This window comes from Berghia stephanieae, chromosome 5 (genome assembly GCF_034508935.2).
Source record: "Berghia stephanieae isolate SIO BIC M18660-M18661 chromosome 5, UCSD_Bste_1.3, whole genome shotgun sequence".
Classification (NCBI taxonomy): domain Eukaryota; kingdom Metazoa; phylum Mollusca; class Gastropoda; order Nudibranchia; family Aeolidiidae; genus Berghia; species Berghia stephanieae.
Genome location: NC_088364.1, coordinates 42239716 through 42257163, shown reverse-complemented (window position 1 = coordinate 42257163; position 17448 = coordinate 42239716). Strand labels below are relative to the sequence as shown.

At 34.8% G+C, this 17448-nt stretch overlaps 1 protein-coding gene across 1 annotated transcript in view; it reads left to right on the top strand.

Moving 5' to 3' along the window:
* The window catches only part of LOC144972952 (dynein beta chain, ciliary-like), a 59762-nt gene that overhangs the window by 32868 nt on the left and 9446 nt on the right, over positions 1 to 17448 (top strand). The window contains exons 36-58 of the mRNA XM_078914805.1: positions 96 to 378; positions 681 to 1058; positions 1799 to 1900; positions 2304 to 2471; positions 2955 to 3194; positions 3873 to 4034; positions 4555 to 4872; positions 5132 to 5210; positions 5866 to 6092; positions 6296 to 6457; positions 6991 to 7224; positions 7606 to 7866; positions 8485 to 8631; positions 8783 to 8921; positions 9223 to 9388; positions 9794 to 10022; positions 10633 to 10902; positions 11372 to 11527; positions 12227 to 12351; positions 12880 to 12995; positions 14160 to 14419; positions 14806 to 14976; positions 16787 to 16909. Coding sequence (XP_078770931.1) covers positions 96 to 378; positions 681 to 1058; positions 1799 to 1900; positions 2304 to 2471; positions 2955 to 3194; positions 3873 to 4034; positions 4555 to 4872; positions 5132 to 5210; positions 5866 to 6092; positions 6296 to 6457; positions 6991 to 7224; positions 7606 to 7866; positions 8485 to 8631; positions 8783 to 8921; positions 9223 to 9388; positions 9794 to 10022; positions 10633 to 10902; positions 11372 to 11527; positions 12227 to 12351; positions 12880 to 12995; positions 14160 to 14419; positions 14806 to 14976; positions 16787 to 16909 — 4516 coding nt within the window. The remainder of the gene's footprint in view (positions 1 to 95; positions 379 to 680; positions 1059 to 1798; positions 1901 to 2303; positions 2472 to 2954; positions 3195 to 3872; positions 4035 to 4554; positions 4873 to 5131; positions 5211 to 5865; positions 6093 to 6295; positions 6458 to 6990; positions 7225 to 7605; positions 7867 to 8484; positions 8632 to 8782; positions 8922 to 9222; positions 9389 to 9793; positions 10023 to 10632; positions 10903 to 11371; positions 11528 to 12226; positions 12352 to 12879; positions 12996 to 14159; positions 14420 to 14805; positions 14977 to 16786; positions 16910 to 17448) is intronic.

Sequence of the window (17448 nt, the reverse complement as noted above, 5' to 3'; positions counted from 1 at the left end):
AAACGAAGATCAAAACAAAGTACGTAAATAGGAAACAAATGTTTTTGTCATCTTTAAAAGTGTTGAAACATTGAACTCATCCATCCACATCACAGATATGTCCAGAGCTGGATTGACACAAGAGAAGTCCAGTCAGAAAGAGCCAATCTGACCATCCTTTTTGAGAAATATGTACCTGTTTGTCTGGAGATGCTGAGGACCCGCTTCAAGAAGATCACACCCATTGCTGAAATCGCTCACGTACAGATGTTATGCTATCTTCTGGAAGTTTCTCTCACCCCCGAGAACACACCACCTGACTGTCCTAAAGAGTTGTATGAACTCTACTTTGTTTTTGCTTGTGTGTGGGCCTTTGGTGGAGCCATGTTCCAAGATCAGGTAAACATTTTGATACTCACTTCTCCATTACTCTCATTTTCTTAACATTTTCACACATGGAGGGGGACACATTTGATTTTTTTTATTAAGCGTTTTATAAGCTACTGTTAATGCTAGTGCTAACTTCCAGCTTAATGTTTTGTCCACGTTTCAAAACATCATTATTTTTTTTGGTTTGTTTAATTGATGATTTACTCAATCCGAGTCATCCTTTTCCCTTAATTTCAAAGCTTATTTCAACAAGACAATTCGTCAAAATTATCTCCATTAATTACATCCAATTATAATATGTAATTCTCCAGCTTGTGGATCATCGTGTGGAATTCACTAAGTGGTGGGTCACTGACTTCAAGACCATCAAATTCCCCTCAAGTGGAACTGTATTTGATTACTTCATCGACCCAGAAACCAAGAAATTTGAACCTTGGACTAAAAAAGTACCCAACTTCGAATACGACCCAGACATTCCACTCCAAGCCACTCTTGTGCACACCGCTGAGACGATCCGTGTCCGTTACTTCTTGGATTTGCTTGTCGATATCCGACGTCCCGTCATGTTGGTGGGTACAGCTGGTACTGGCAAGACTGTATTGATGCAGGACAAACTCAACAACTTGAGTGAGGATTACATGGTCACCAATGTGCCTTTCAACTTTTATACAACCTCTGAGATGTTGCAGGTTTGTTTATATATGGTTTTTACTCAATGTTTATCTTTTGTTTTAGATTCTTACATCACCAAATAAAATAAATATCTTTCTGATAAGAAGTGATTTTATTTAACCTAACATCATATATTTATTTCCATTTCCACTAAAAAAGAGCAGCAACAGTGATACAACTTGAGCTTCTTGAAGTCATTTCCGTTAATGCCTTTTGGGTTTTAAGATGTCTATCATTATAACTAACGAGGATGAAATCTGATTTGAAAACAAAATCAGTCTTTGAGACAAATAAGTCATTATTCTACTATGCTAACACAATTTATTTTTGATACTTTGTATAGTTTAGAATTCTACTATGCTAACAAAATTTATTTTTGATATTTTGTATAGTTTAGAATTATTTCAATATGATTTTAGAATTGTTAGACACATATGGTTAACGACAATAAAACAAGTATTAAAAAACTCTCCCTCTCTCTCTTTCTGTCTTCTCACTCTCTCGCTCTATTCTCTCTCTCTCTCTCTCTCTCTCTCTCTCTCTCTCTCTCTCTCTCTCTCTCTCTCTCTCTCTCTCTCTCTCTCTCTCTCTCTCTCTTTTTTTGTTTTTTGTTTTTTTTTCTTCTTCTTTTGTCCTTTGAAATGTTCCTCATATCAAGTTTATGGTGTACATATTAGTTTAATGAGAATAATCAACACCAAACATAGCCCTTTAGTAATTTACACTTCTTCAAACTTTTCTTGTTTCATTCCTACAGAGAATGCTAGAGAAACCACTGGAGAAGAAAGCTGGTAGGAACTTTGGCCCACCTGGCAACCGTCGCCTGATCTACTTTGTTGATGACATGAACATGCCAGAGGTAAAAACTATTTTTTTTTCAAAGAGACTGTTGCAGTTGATCAATCAACTAAATATTATCAAATTATTATTATTCAAGAAAAACGTTCTCAATTATGTTGTGAAAGGAACATCTTTCTTAACTTTACTGTTTTTGCATTTGACAATCATAAGCGTCGGCGGAATATTAAATGGCAAGAAAATCCACAACCTGAATAATGATATCTTTCTAACAGGTTGATTTTTTTTCAATTGTTCATCATGCTTGAAATTAATTTTTTCCGTATTTTTATCAATAATGCAATCATTTGCTTTGTTATTAAACTATAAATTAATAGATTAATTCACCCATTCATTATTTGTTGATATGTAATGGTTTTATTTTTCTATTTGTTATTTATTTTTCTTTTGTACTCCCTCCAAAGGTGGACAAATACTACACTGTCCAGCCTCACACTCTGATCAGACAGAGCATCGACCACAAACATTGGTACGACAGAACCAAACTTTCCCTCAAAGACATCCACAACATCCAGTATGTGTCTTGCATGAACCCCACGGCTGGTAGCTTCACAATCGACTCACGTCTTCAGGTATGCACAACCTGGATTGGATTGAAATGATCTAATCTGGAAACCCTTGAAAAACATGAGATGTCAGTTATTCGAATTTTACTTTTATCTCCAATCCATCACTCTGTCACCGTCAAGAGTTCTCACAATGCTATCGTATTTTAAGCTATCTTCCTTTTCTTTTTCTTTTTATTTCTGCAATATCTTTATTTGTCCTGTTCTTGTCCATGGATCTTTATTTTTTAATTTATCAAGCCATAATTTTATTCGTTAAAATTTGTCTCAAATGTTTGAGCCATCTGATGTCAATCACATTCAAATTAGCTCGACAGTCACTATGCCAAGTGCCCCTTTGAATGTTTGTTTTGTTTTTTCAGTTTTGAGAATTTTCTGGTACAAACAGATTCATAAGAATGTGATATTGCCAATCTCAAAACTGTTTCTCAATTTCTTATTTACACCATTACTGAGTTCTTTTTTATTTGTCAAAATTTTGTTTTTTAGCGTCACTTCTGTGTGTTTGCCATGAGCTTCCCCAACCAAGAAGCTCTGTTTACGATCTACACCAGCATCCTCAGTCAGCATCTACAGCAATGTAGCTTTTCTGGACCTGTGCAGAAGTTTGTCAACAATTTGGTTACTGGAGCATTGGCACTACAGGCCAAGGTCAGCACGACGTTCTTGCCAACAGCCATCAAGTTCCACTACATCTTCAATCTTAGAGACATGTCAAACATTTTCCAGGTGAGAAATATATTTTGATTTTAAAAATTCTTGCTTTTCTTTTATGAATTTTAAAAAACCATAAACCAGGGTGTAAAGAATGATTTTTGATAATTTGATGAAATGATTTCTTAAAAATTCTACACATTGCGCTACTTTATTTTAGCATTTACTTGTAGTGTCAATACCAAAGGATGGAATTCGTTGAAAAATCTTTTAAAGAACTTAATCAGATGTCTTGGATATGCCTTTATGAAACATTCTAAAGCCAGATTTGAAAAAATATTTTCTAATTATTGAATATTATTTAATCACAATAATTGTTTATCTTTTTTTTCTTTCTTTTTTTGTTTTTGTAAATGACATAATTGTCGGAAATTTTAATTAGACATATTTGACAGTGAGTGTTAGTCATTTTCAAAGAGCATTTACAATGTTATGGTCACAAAGGTGCTAGAATAAATAAAGATCACGTCAGAAATACACATAAAAAATAAGTTCTATGATAAAACAAAAGTATGCATGCCAATGATGATTTTAAAAGAAAGAAAAGTATTTAACCTCGTCAAGCTTAGACGTGTGTCAGTCTCATTTCATCATTTAACAACCTTTCAGCATACTTTTTGGAACGCTTTGGGGCCTCATTTTTTTTTTAATTTATAAAATGCATGACATATTTTACTGTTTTTTGTGTCTCAGGGTATCCTATTTGCTGGACCAGAGTGCTGTAAGACAGCTCCAGAATTGGTTCGCCTCTGGCTCCACGAAGCTGAGAGAGTTTACAGAGACAAGCTGGTCGATGAGAAAGATCTGGAGACTTTTGACAAAGTCAAGAAAGACATCATCAAAAAGTCTTTTGAGGTCAGTTAAGACAGAGAACTGTTAAAATAATTAATGACATGGATGTAATAGATACTTTCTCAAACCTTTTATAATAGAAAAGTCCTCCTTGCCATAACTTATGTGTAATAATTCCTCTCAAAGTGTGAAAAGGCAAAGATTGAAAACTTTCTACTTTAATTCTACAAGAGTTTCTTGCAACAGTTTTTTAAACTTCAATGGTAACAATATATTTTTTCATACAAGTTATGACAGACAAAGTTTAGTTTCGTAATAAATTATAATTTTGTTGAGTTCAGTAACTGCTTAGATTTTTAAAGGTTTGTTTATGGGTATTTGATTTTTTTTCTTTCAACATCAAAATTATAATGACATCTCAAATAATTTGGTTGATTTACATTTATGCTGATGATGTGTTACTTCATAATATTTAATGTAAAAAATATTGATAAATAGATGAGTACATAATTGATTGACGTTGATGACCAATGCTATATTTCACATACCTTCAAACATGATGTGATTTGTTTATATCTTGTAGGACGTGCCAGAAGACGTTGTGTTCAAGCAGCCAATTGTTTATAGCCATTTTGCTCAAGGTATTGGAGAGCCTAAGTACTTGCCCGTAGATTCATGGGAGGACGTGAACAAGGTCCTGGTAGAGGCTCTGGATTCCTACAACGAACTGAATGCTGCCATGAACCTGGTGCTCTTCGAGGATGCCATGAGCCACATCTGTCGCATCAACCGCATCCTGGAATCACCAAGAGGCAATGCCCTGTTAATTGGAGTGGGAGGTAGCGGTAAACAGTCTCTTTCTAGACTGGCCGCCTCCATCAGTGGGTTGGAAGTGTTCCAGGTATGATGATGATGATGATGATGATGATGATGATGATGATGATGATGATGGTGATGATGGTGATGATGATGATGATGATGATGATGATGATGATGATGATGATGATGACATATGTTGATGGTGTTGCTGACAATGATAGTCAAAATTATTCGTTACATTTGGTTTTTATTATTGACATCACTTGTTTCCTCTTGATTACATTGTCATAATCAATCGAAATACATTTTAACTCTTTTTCATCAACTGCATTATCCAACAGATCACGCTGAGGAAAGGCTACGCCATACCCGATCTCAAAGCTGACTTGGCTGCTCTCTATAGAAAAGTTGGTGTCAAAGGTAAGATGTGCTGGGTTTTCTTTTTTTTTTTTTTACTACGAATAGACACTGAGTTAGATAAAAATCAGGAAAATTGTGCCATTCTATCTGCTTGTCTGGCATTTATCACTCACAATTTCACAAATTTTCATAGCCCCCCCCCCCCCCCACCCCCCAACTTTTTTCAGATTGAGCAGTGACACGCATTTAATGTGGGATCTAAGTATCATTCAAGTTGATATCAAACCTGTATTATTGCCAAAAGGGGTATATTCAGTCTGTCAAAGGGAGTTTTAGACTTAATGGATGAAATCAGAGTTAGGGTGTTGCTTGTTGAGAGGGAACCTGACAGCAGAACTAATCTGCCTTTGTAACATATATTTATTCTATGCATCATAGTTCTGTTGCTAATTATAGAGTAAAGTATTTGAAGATAAAATTCACACCCACAACAACAAAAAAAAAACAAAAAAAAAAAACCCAAAAAAAAACACGGAACCAAAAGACAAATGTAAATTAAATGATACAAACACTCCTACCCCCCCCCCCCCAAAAAAAAAAATCCACACAATAAAACTACGCTTCTCCCCTCCCTTCCCAAAAAGCACCACACAAAAAAACCTAATATTCCAGCAGTTATATTTACTTTGTTACTCTCTGTTCCTATCCCACTTAGGAATTGGTATGATGTTCCTGATGACTGATGCCCAGGTTGCTGAAGAAAGTTTCCTGGTGTTGATGAACGATCTTCTGGCATCTGGTGAAATCCCTGACTTGTTTGCTGATGACGAAGTGGAAGAGATCATTGGAGGGGTCAGGAATGAAGTCAAAGGTCTTGGCATGGAAGATTCCAGAGAGAATTGCTGGAGGTTCTTTATCGACAGAGTCAGGCGTGTCCTGAAGGTTGGTCAACCTTTATTTATCATGAGAACACATAATTGAAAAGAAACCCATTTTGCTGAGGCACCTCTTTCACTGAGACAACCAAATAACGATGCACGCATATTGATGGATTATTGTGAAACGTGATGGATGTGGTGAACAATTGCTTTATGTAATATGAATTGTGTAACGTCATTATTAAAATATTTGTTCTATTCCTGTAGGTGGTCCTGTGCTTCTCGCCTGTAGGGTCCACCCTTCGAGTCCGTAGCCGTAAGTTCCCAGCTGTCACCAACTGCACGTCCATTGATTGGTTCCACGAATGGCCAGAGGAAGCCCTGAAATCTGTCAGCGCCAGATTCTTGGAGGACGTAGAACTACTCAATGTAAGTTTTGGATTAATTTGACAGTAAAGCTAGTTTTCAACTTTGAATGTTAATTGAATGCTTATGTTAATTTTCTTGTTGCTTGTTGTTGTTGCTTCTTCATCATCATCATCATCATCATCATCATCATCATCATCATCATCATCATCATCATCATCATCATCATTATCATCACCATCATCACCATCATCATCATCATCATCATCATCATCATCATCATCATCATCATCATCTTCTTCTTCTTCTTCTTCTTCTTCTTCTTCTTCTTCTTCTTCTTCTTCTTCTTCTTCTTCTTCTTCTTCGTCTTCTCCATCTTCTACTCCTCCTTTTTCTCCTCCTCCTTCCTTCTCCTCCTCCTCCTCCTCCCCCTCTTCCTCCGCCTGCCATTCTCCTATCTCGAGCACCTCTCGTCGTTTTTATCATTTAAATGGAACAATTTCCTGATTCATCCCACCTTCTCCTCTACTATCACCACCACCACCAAATTTATAATTCAATAACACCTCCCTCTTTCATTACCTCTTTGATCACAGCCTGACATGAGAGAGTCCATCTCCCATTTCATGTCCTACGTCCATAAATCCGTCAACGAAGTGTCCCAGCAGTTTTACACCAATGAGCGCCGCTACAACTACACCACACCCAAATCCTTCTTGGAGCAGATCACACTCTATCAGAACCTTCTCCAGAAGAAGAATCATGAGCTGCAAGCTAGCATCGTTCGTTTGGAGAACGGTCTTGAGAAGCTCAGGAGTACTGCATCTCAGGTAACTAATTTTATAGCCATAAATATACCGCCCATCGCCATTTGATGGATTATTCATTACATTAGCTATCGCCCTTTTTGTAGTATCTACATATCTGCAAAATGCCATTAATTTTACTTTTTCACAGACAGTGAATTTCTTTCAAATTATAATTTATTGTTTCATTCTTAATCTAACAAACACTACAGACCTAATCTATGAACAATAGCACCTATGAACTCTGGCTTCAGATAAGATATGGTTGCAATACTATCACTGTTCTCTACTGAAACTGTAAGATGTGATGTCTTGTTAGTCATATTGAACCTAGCCTGTCTGATGTTGTTAATATGTACAATAAATCATTGCGTCAATGATAACATTTCTGTTTTCCATCTTTAGGTCGATGACTTGAAATCTAAGCTGGCCTCACAAGAAGTAGAACTGGCCATCAAGAACGAAGACGCTAACAAGTTGATCCAAGTTGTGGGAGCGGAAACTGAGAAGGTGTCCAAAGAAAAAGCCATTGCTGATGAGGAAGAAAAGAAAGTCACGCAGATTACTGCAGAGGTCGAGGTCAAGGCCAGAGATTGTGAAAATGATTTGGCCAAGGCAGAGCCAGCCCTGCTGGCTGCTAAAGATGCCTTGAATACTCTGAATAAGGTAATTTCTATAAATTGCACCAAATGGAATATAATTGCTATCATGAAATTGAAAGGGTGGTGATATATAAGAGAAAACATGAAAAAAAATGAAATTGCTGTTCGCAAAAACATAACCCCAACAACCTGAGTATGTCAAATGAGCTGAAACACACACATCCATGAGGCAACAGTAAATCAGTTTGTAGTTCTAAAGAGGAACAACTAAAACAGCTGTCCTATTATTACAGTATTGTCTAGATTCAATACTGAGGTATTTCTGATCAGGTCCTATTTTCTTTGTGCAAAGAAGCGTGAAGAAAATTATTTTGTTAGGCTCTGAATAGTGTGTGATATCTTATTTTGAATAGCCAAATAGCCATATGACGTTGTAAGAACGTTTTTGTTAGAACTGTTTTCTCATGTCAAACATCTCTAAGATCCAAATAAGAAGGATTAACTACTTGCAAAAAAAAAAACAATGAATCAAGTTCCTATTCTTTCATATAGACTCATAGCCAACATCAAAATTGATTTATCTATAGCCAAATTAAAAATAATTTCTTTATGTACGGAGGACTTTTCTTCCGTGCCTTTTTTCTTCTTGATAATTCTCAAAACATATTTATTTCCATTCCAGAACAATCTGACTGAGTTGAAATCCTTCGGTGCCCCACCCGCTGCCGTTACCAACGTCACGGCTGCTGTCATGTGCCTCTTGGCACCAGGAGGGAAAGTCCCCAAGGATAAGTCTTGGAAATCTGCCAAGGCTAGCATTATGAACAAGGTGAGCAATTTAAACATGTTCATTTTTAACAAATTGTGCTATATATAATTCACTTCCCCCTCCCCAACCCACAATCCTAAAGTTAACAGGCTTTTATCTAGTAAACGCTTCTGAGAAATCATAATTTATAAATGCTTTTTGAAACTTCCAGGTAGATCAATTTTTGGACAACCTCATCAACTACGACAAAGACAACATTCACGAGAATTGTCTCAAAGCTGTAGCCCCATACCTAAATGACCCTGAATTTGAGCCAGACTTCATCAGAGGCAAATCATTTGCTGCTGCTGGTGAGTGGTGTTTGACATTTGTCTTGTTAATTAGATAAAAATTGGTCTGTTGCTTGACCCCTTTATCAAACTGCAAAATGTAACATTGACAAAAAAATCATAGCAAAAATGATTTTATCACATAAAAGCATTTTGAAGGGTCCTATTTTTTTCATATTTGCTACATTATTTGTAATAGGTACAAAAATTAAAACGTCTAGTTTTACCGAAGCATCCGTTCTTTATTTTTTTTTCCTCAGTTTATCTTTGATATTTGATAGTTTAAGTATTCTAACAAGTTGATATTTTAATATCCTACCAGGTCTATGCTCATGGGCTGTTAACATCGTCAAATACTACGAGGTATATTGTACTGTAGAGCCTAAACGTATTGCCCTAAACCAGGCAAATACTGAGCTATCCAACGCTCGTGAAAAACTCAGAGTTATCAAGAGCAAGGTAGCAGACCTTGAGGAGACTCTCGCCAAGTGAGTAATTTATTTGAGTTGTCAGAAGGGTGTTGGAATTTAAATTTCTTGGTTTTTGTTAAGAGATACAACAAATACTTTTTCTCAATGCCTTTAGATATGAATCTAGTATATACAAAAAAACGGCTAACTTAATCCATTAAATTTAGATCTGATCAGCTGCCCAATTATCAATTATCTTTATAGATAAAAACAATTAATTTTACTATATAAGTGTCATTATTTTCTCTGTCAATTGTAAAAATATCACAAAGAATTTTGCTTTTGGACTACTTAGAATATGATTGATATCACCCTTCTGTATGTTTTTTTTTGTTTGTTTTTTTAAAGATTCCAATAAAATATTACATCTTTGTATCACAGTCAGAGTTTTGTTATTATCTTACAAAAATATTAACTCCTAAGGTGTCAGTCTGAATTCGAGGAGGCCACAGCAGAGAAGCTGAGATGTCAACAAGAAGCAGAGACAACTGCTAAGACTATTGAGTTGGCCAACAGATTGGTTGGAGGCTTGGCTTCTGAGAATGTCCGATGGGCAGAATCCATTGCTGCCTTCCGTGAGAATGAGAAAACTTTGCCTGGGGACGTGCTGATGATTACTGCCTTTGTTTCCTATGTCGGATCATTCACTAAGGTATGATTTGCATACATAATGCTATTTGACTTATATAATATATGGCATACAGTTTTCGATAAATGAGTGAACAGTAATGATGCTTTATCTTCGAGAGGCCAGAAACAAAGAAGTGCACTCTATTATTGCAAGATTTATCTCATGAAGTCATACCAATGGGATATAGGGCGAGATAGAAAGTCTTGCTTATTAAATATGCTATATTTTGATCCTCCTCAATAACTAACTGAATCCATATATAAATACAAAATAACATAAGCAAATAAAGTTGAATTATTTAACAATGATACATAAATAAAATAACATAGACATATTGGTATAGGCCAAGGATTACTATACTGAACACACAGCTTGTAGAATGCAAATATGTTTGTATTTATAAAGACAGCTGTATCCATCAAATATGGTAGTATAATTAGAGAAACTAATAATTATGATCACGCCATTTTTAAAAAGAACAATTATTATAATGTTGAAAAAAAAAAGAAGAGATATGCTTATCAGGAAATTAAATGAGAATCTCATTGCCCTTATAAACACATATGGCTTACTTTGTCTACTGCGGAATAATAATTATTTAAAGTAAAACATATTTTATTGTTTTCCATAGACTTATCGTACAGATCTGCTTGAAAATCACTGGATGCCTTACATCAAGGGTCTCAAGAACCCCATTCCAGTGTCAGAAGGTCTTGACCCTTTGACCTTGCTCATTGACGATGCCGTGGTAGCCTCTTGGAACAACGAAGGGTTGCCAGGTGATAGAATGTCAACAGAAAACGCCACCATCTTAACCAACTGTGAACGTTGGCCGCTGATGATTGATCCACAATTGCAGGGTGTCAAATGGATCAAGATGAAATATGGAGCTGATCTCAAGGTATTATCATTGTGAAGTTCTCGATCAACTTGTACTATCTAAATTGACAAACTTTAAGTTATCACTGAGACAAATGTATTGTTTTACTCTAGTGCAGTGCAGCTTAGAAGCTGTTAATCTTACCTTGACCTTATATCTCAGCATCGGTAGGCACACAAGCTTGGAAACTGTCACTTATTTTTTAAAATGGTCCTTAATTATTGTCCTTGTCTTCTGCTAAGCTTTGTCCTTTTCCTATTCAAAATACTGTATATAAAATTTTTGGTCTTTCCATTCTCATGTTTTTTTCTCTCTAGAGTCCAACACAATGTAAAGGTTGTAATTCTTTTCAAATATCCTCAAGACAAACCCAATCCAATTCCATCTCTTTATTTTTTTATACATCCACACAAACTTTTTTAGCCTCCACTAATACCAATATGTTTTTGATTTTAATATCTTGTGTATTGTTTTCATCCATTCCCAATAGATTATTCGTCTCGGAGTGAAGGGTTACCTTGAGGCCATAGAACGTGCTGTCCAATCTGGTGATGTGGTCCTACTTGAGAACATTGAAGAGAATGTAGACCCAGTTCTAGACCCTCTCCTGGGAAGAAATACCATCAAGAAGGGACGCGCCATCAAGGTACACAAAGTTTTGATTTGGCGGTGTTATACATTTTGTGCATCTCAATGTGTATATATGCGTGTAATCTTCTAATAGATGGATGTATGCAAGCGTTTGTTTTTGTATAAAGGCGATTTTGGAGTCTTTGATGTGCATTGCCCCGAGGAGATTTGGATGTCATTGTAATTGATTTTCTTTATCCACCACTCTAAACAATTATAAATCACACAATGAAAGCTTTAATTTTCAATCTCAACCAATAAAAATGCACTAAGTATACAACATCTCACTTTACTGCATATAATATGACCCTTGTTACATTGTCCAGAGTTTACAAAACTCATTTTGATATGTCGAATGTAAGCAAATTGCTGGTGAATTTAGCACGATACATTTTGCGATGTGTTAAATGAAAAGGTAAATGACCTATAAGGTAAACTCATATACATTACTCTATTGTCCTTATTTCTGACCTCTTTAGTGTCAGCCGATTCACACTCATATTCCGTATATGACATGTATATTTAGATTAAGTAAGATATTGAAGGTAAAAGCTTAAACGTTCCTCAATCTTGAATTGATAGGCAGGTGCTTAATTGAACGGTTGAAGTATACAACCAAGTAAAGTCAGGTATTGACTTTTCTTAACCATGTTACAAAGTAAAACAGGACAGGATTATGATTCATATTATACACGACCAATTTCTAACATTACAGATGGGAGACAAAGAAGTGGAGTACCATCAGGACTTCCGTCTCATTTTGCAAACCAAATTGGCAAACCCTCACTACAAACCTGAGATGCAGGCTCAGACAACTCTGATCAATTTTACCGTCACAAGGTAAATTATGTTATCATTTATTATTTATAAATACATAAAGAAAGAAAGAAAGAAATAGTTTTGTTCTTTCCTACAGAGCCTTTTTATAATATCTCCATGTGTGTCAGTAACTATGTCATTTTTTTGAAGGTACAAATTCTTTCATCCGGTTACTTTGAATGGAAAATTTCTCTGTAAAGAAAAAAAATCAATGAGATTCTAACATTTTTTTGAAAAATGATAAAATGTACCACTTTCGAATATCAATTCAATACTTATCACAGTCTCACCTTTATAACATGTCCATATTCATTCTTAGTTTTTTAATCAACAAAACTAAATCACATTTCTTGTTTTATTTTTATTTTTATCATTCGAATTTACCTTATTATGTTTGAAAACAAACCACCATCTTTTAATAAAATAAACATCATGGAAAGTCGGACTTCATGTTGGGAAACGGATTTTGTATCTTTGAGTAATTTAAAAAAAAAGAGAATCGTATAAACCAGATTGAAGACAGCTTTATGCCATTGTCCATTTTCACAGGGACGGTTTGGAAGACCAGCTTTTGGGAGCTGTGGTGTCCAAGGAGAGACCAGATTTGGAAAAGCTTAAATCTGACTTGACCAGACAACAGAACGAATTCAAGATCACACTCAAAGGTACTTATTTGAATTGTGCATATATTGTTTTCACTGCTGTCACTGCTGAAGATGATATAATTGCATTTTAGCATTATGAAACCCTCGTAGCAGTTTAGTCTTGATTCTGTAGCATTGCACAAAGAGCAGTGATATCCTTTGGATAAGTTTTGCTCCACTGCACAAAGCTACCTCCGTCATATCTTGGTAGGACTCAGCCCCCCCCCCCCCCCCCCCAAGTATAACTTAATAGACCGCGTATCTATATTATAATAAGATAAAATAGCCCTTATAATTTTCTAATTGCTTAAAGAGTTTGACCTCCCAGTTAGAGTAGATTAATTTGCTTAACAAAGCAATCAAAAGTTTTAGTTTAGAATCAGTTTTGTAGTGTAGAATGTTTAACGTCAGATTGAAATTTGAAAGAATGAGCAAATTAGTCCAGTATATTAAATTTTTATTTTCAGAATTAGCTTAAGTTTCTAAGAATTATCGTCTATTGGTTGCTATCAAGGCTTGCCATCATCTGACTTTAAATATCAAATGAATCAACTGATATTATCATCAATACGTTGCTGTTTCCCGAGAATATCATAATACAGCTTACTCAATTACGATTATCTATTTCTTGAAAAGCTGCAATTCCAATATTTTACAGCCCTAATCTCATATAATGAGCCTTTCAAAATATGTACTATTTCAGTACCCTCCATTACAACCCATATAAAACATTATCTGGATTATATATATATATATATAATATATATATATATATATATAAAATATATATATATATATATTTATATAATCATTTACATTCTTTCAAACGTTTTAATCTATATAATATATATATATACTATAATATATATAATATATCTATATATATATTATATATATATATAAATATACATATATATATATATCATTATATATTTATATATATATATATATATATATATATATATATATATTATATATATATTATATATATATATTATATTATATATAGATTAAAACGTTTGAAAGAATATAAATGATTCACCAATCTGCTTTCAGAATCCTGAAGCATGCACTTTTAAAGTTATATGAGATTGACGTCGGCACCTGCTAAAATTTCACAAGAACATCTATGCTTTTGAATCTTTCTCAATAACATTTTTCCTGTAACCCTTTCCTATCCCACAGAACTTGAGGACAACCTGCTAGCACGTCTATCAGCTGCTGAAGGCAACTTCCTGGGAGATTATGCCCTTGTCGAGAACTTGGAAACCACCAAGAGAACCGCTGCCGAAATTGAGGTCAAGGCTGCTGAAGCCAAGGTTACTGAGGTGGAGATCAACAATGCCCGTGAGAATTACAGACCTGCTGCAGCTAGGGCCTCCCTGTTATATTTCATTATGAATGACTTGCACAAGATTAATCCAATGTATCAGTTCTCTCTGAAGGTAAGATATGATCATTTTCTCCATATAATCCAAATGACGTCTTTGTTTTAGAACTGACTGTATGAATTCAATGACAAGATGAAGTATTCATTATTTGATGTGTAAAGGGTATTTTGGACTTTCTGTCATGAAAATATTTCAATATGTCTCATTGGTTTAAACTTTTAAACATAGAGGTACAGTATTCTGACTAGAATCTGATATTGTCTCAAGGTAAATAAAGAATTATTTAAAATATTTTAATGTATTTTTTCCATACTGCGGTAATTTGCGGTATTCTTTTTTTTTTTTTCTTTTTCTTTTTCTTTTGAAAATGTGTATGTTTTAAAGAACTTTCAAATTCAGATGCATATTTAATCCAATGTTTAACTCTATTCCATCTCCAGGCTTTCAGTGTTGTGTTCAGTAAAGCCATCGACCGTGCTGAGCCCGCCGAAGAGTTGAAGCAGAGAGTTCTGAATCTAATTGACTGCATCACATATTCTGTCTACATCTACACAGCCAGAGGTCTATTTGAGAAAGACAAACTTATCTTTGGAACTCAGATGACATTCTTGGTAAGTTCTAGCTTAGATATAAATGCCTATAAATGTATGCATTTATTTATAGCCGATTTCACAGTTTTGCCATGCGCAATGCACTTCTCATTGCTTTGTTTATTTTCTAAGAAGGCCATATGCAACACCTTTATATTATCATACTCTACAAGTCTCCTGTCATAAGCCTTTTATGTGATATTTGTCAATTGTCAACGACTTATTGCTATCATGTGACAATGGCGAAGTGTCAGTTCTTGCACTGCTCGACTTGTCAGCTGCGTTTGACACTATCGACCACACAATTTTAATCCAGCCTTTCTAATATATCTATGGCATCACTGACATTGTACTGCAATGGTTTAAATTGTATCTTACTGATAGAACCCAGTCCGTTTTAATTAATGGCAAACATTCAGACCCCTTACCACTGAAGTTTGGAGTCCCTCAGGGCTGGGTACTTGGTCCTGTACTTTATGTCCTCTATACAATGCCACTTAAACGAGTCATTTCTGCATATGGTGTGAATTACCATATGTATGCCGATGATAAACAGCTGTACAAATCCGCTGTGCCATCGGGCATACAGACAGCTTCATCTGATATTGTGGAATGCTGCTCGTCCATTTGGCATTGGATGCAGGAGCATAAATTAAAACTAAATGATGACAAAACGGAGATCATGCTTTGTGGTTCTCTGTCAAATATTAAAAAGACAATATATTACCATCAATACTTGTTGGTGATGTCACATCAGTATGTCATCCAAAGTGAAAAACCTTGGAGTTGTGCTGGACGACTGTTTCAGTATGGAACATGCCTATATTCAAGACTTGATTGTCCCCTACAACCCCGCTCAAAATCTCAGGTCCTTAAAATTGTATCACCTTCAAATTCCAAAAACTGATCTGAAACGTTTTGGCGACAGAGCATTCAGTTAAGTAGACCCCATCACTTGGAATTCACTCCCACTGTCTGTCAGACTTGAACGCAGCGTTGATAAATTCAAAAATAAAATGAAAACCTATCTTGGGAAGTATTTAAATTAGATTATGCCAGGAATTATATCAAAGTGCATATGTGTGTTTGTGCGTGTGTGTGTGTGTGTGTGCCTGTGTGTGTGTGTGTGTGTGTGTGTGTGTGTAATTGGATGCGTGTGAGCTTGTGTTCTCTGTCCGAAACTGCAGTATATAATGTTTTTACTGATTGTCAATGTGGAGCTTCGGCATAAGCGCTATATAAATGTACATTTATTATTACTACTACTATTATTATTATTATTATTATTATTATTATTATTGTTATTATTATTATTATTATTATTATTATTATTATTATTATATATTATTATTATTATTATTATTATTATTATTATTAATTATTATTATTATATCTAGATTACTGTTAATTAGCCTCAGGTCACCACATCACCCAGAATAGGGCATGGTGAACTTTAACTAATGAATAAGAAGAATCACAGGAATCCTTGACATTTATATGACCTCAAATTAGATCATGGTTAAGCAATAATCATTGAAAGGGGAGCTGGAATGCAGTGTTTTTCAGAATTGATCTATGATTTTAAGAGAAACGGAGTTAAAATGCGAAGAGACAAATCATATAAAATTAGATTTTGATGTAACTATTTATTGATAAATCCATTTAATGTTCTTTCGTGAGTTTTAAGAAAAGGAAATTGAGATTTTTTTCACATTCCAGTCTCAGATTGTATGAAAATGGTTTTAAAATTCAAAATAGAATACAAACAAACAAAACAAGAAACAGCGAAGTTATATCTAGTATGTGCATTATTTAATCTAATTTCTTCCAGATCCTTCTGATGGGCAATCAACTGAACCCGGTCGAGCTCGACTTCCTGCTTCGATTCCCTGCCGTCCAAAACCTGACAACTCCTGTGGACTTCCTCAATAACAATTCATGGGGAGGAATCAAGGTAAGGAATCAAAGTTTTTATATAAAGGGAATAGGAGTCTAACCATTTTTCTGTTGTTAAGACGATCAATCGATCGAAAATGATTTCTTCTTAGAGAAATGCAAAAACTGATTTCCTTCACAACCCAATGGACCTACATTGTTGGTTTTTTTAGGGGTTTTTTTTTGTTTCCGTCACTTAATGATGATAAAAGACAGCTGGATCCTTGCATTAAAGTCATGTTTTTCATTCAACAATAAATTAAGTTATTCTAAGGCATTGTTAATTTCAGACACTTTTTAAATAATGAACATTTATATATCACATTTCCTATGCACCATGCTCTTCACAATACTTCATTTATTTCTCCAAACTACATTTCATACCACACAAATCACATATTAAGCGTCCTCATTTTTACATTATCCGTCTTTGACTGTAGCTGAGTCGAGTTTTATTTACGCTTTCTTTTTCAAAACGTTTTCTGAAAACCTTGTTTTTGAATAACAAATAAAATTTGCAATCAGTAGCCAAACACAAAGTGAGAATTAGGAATTTAA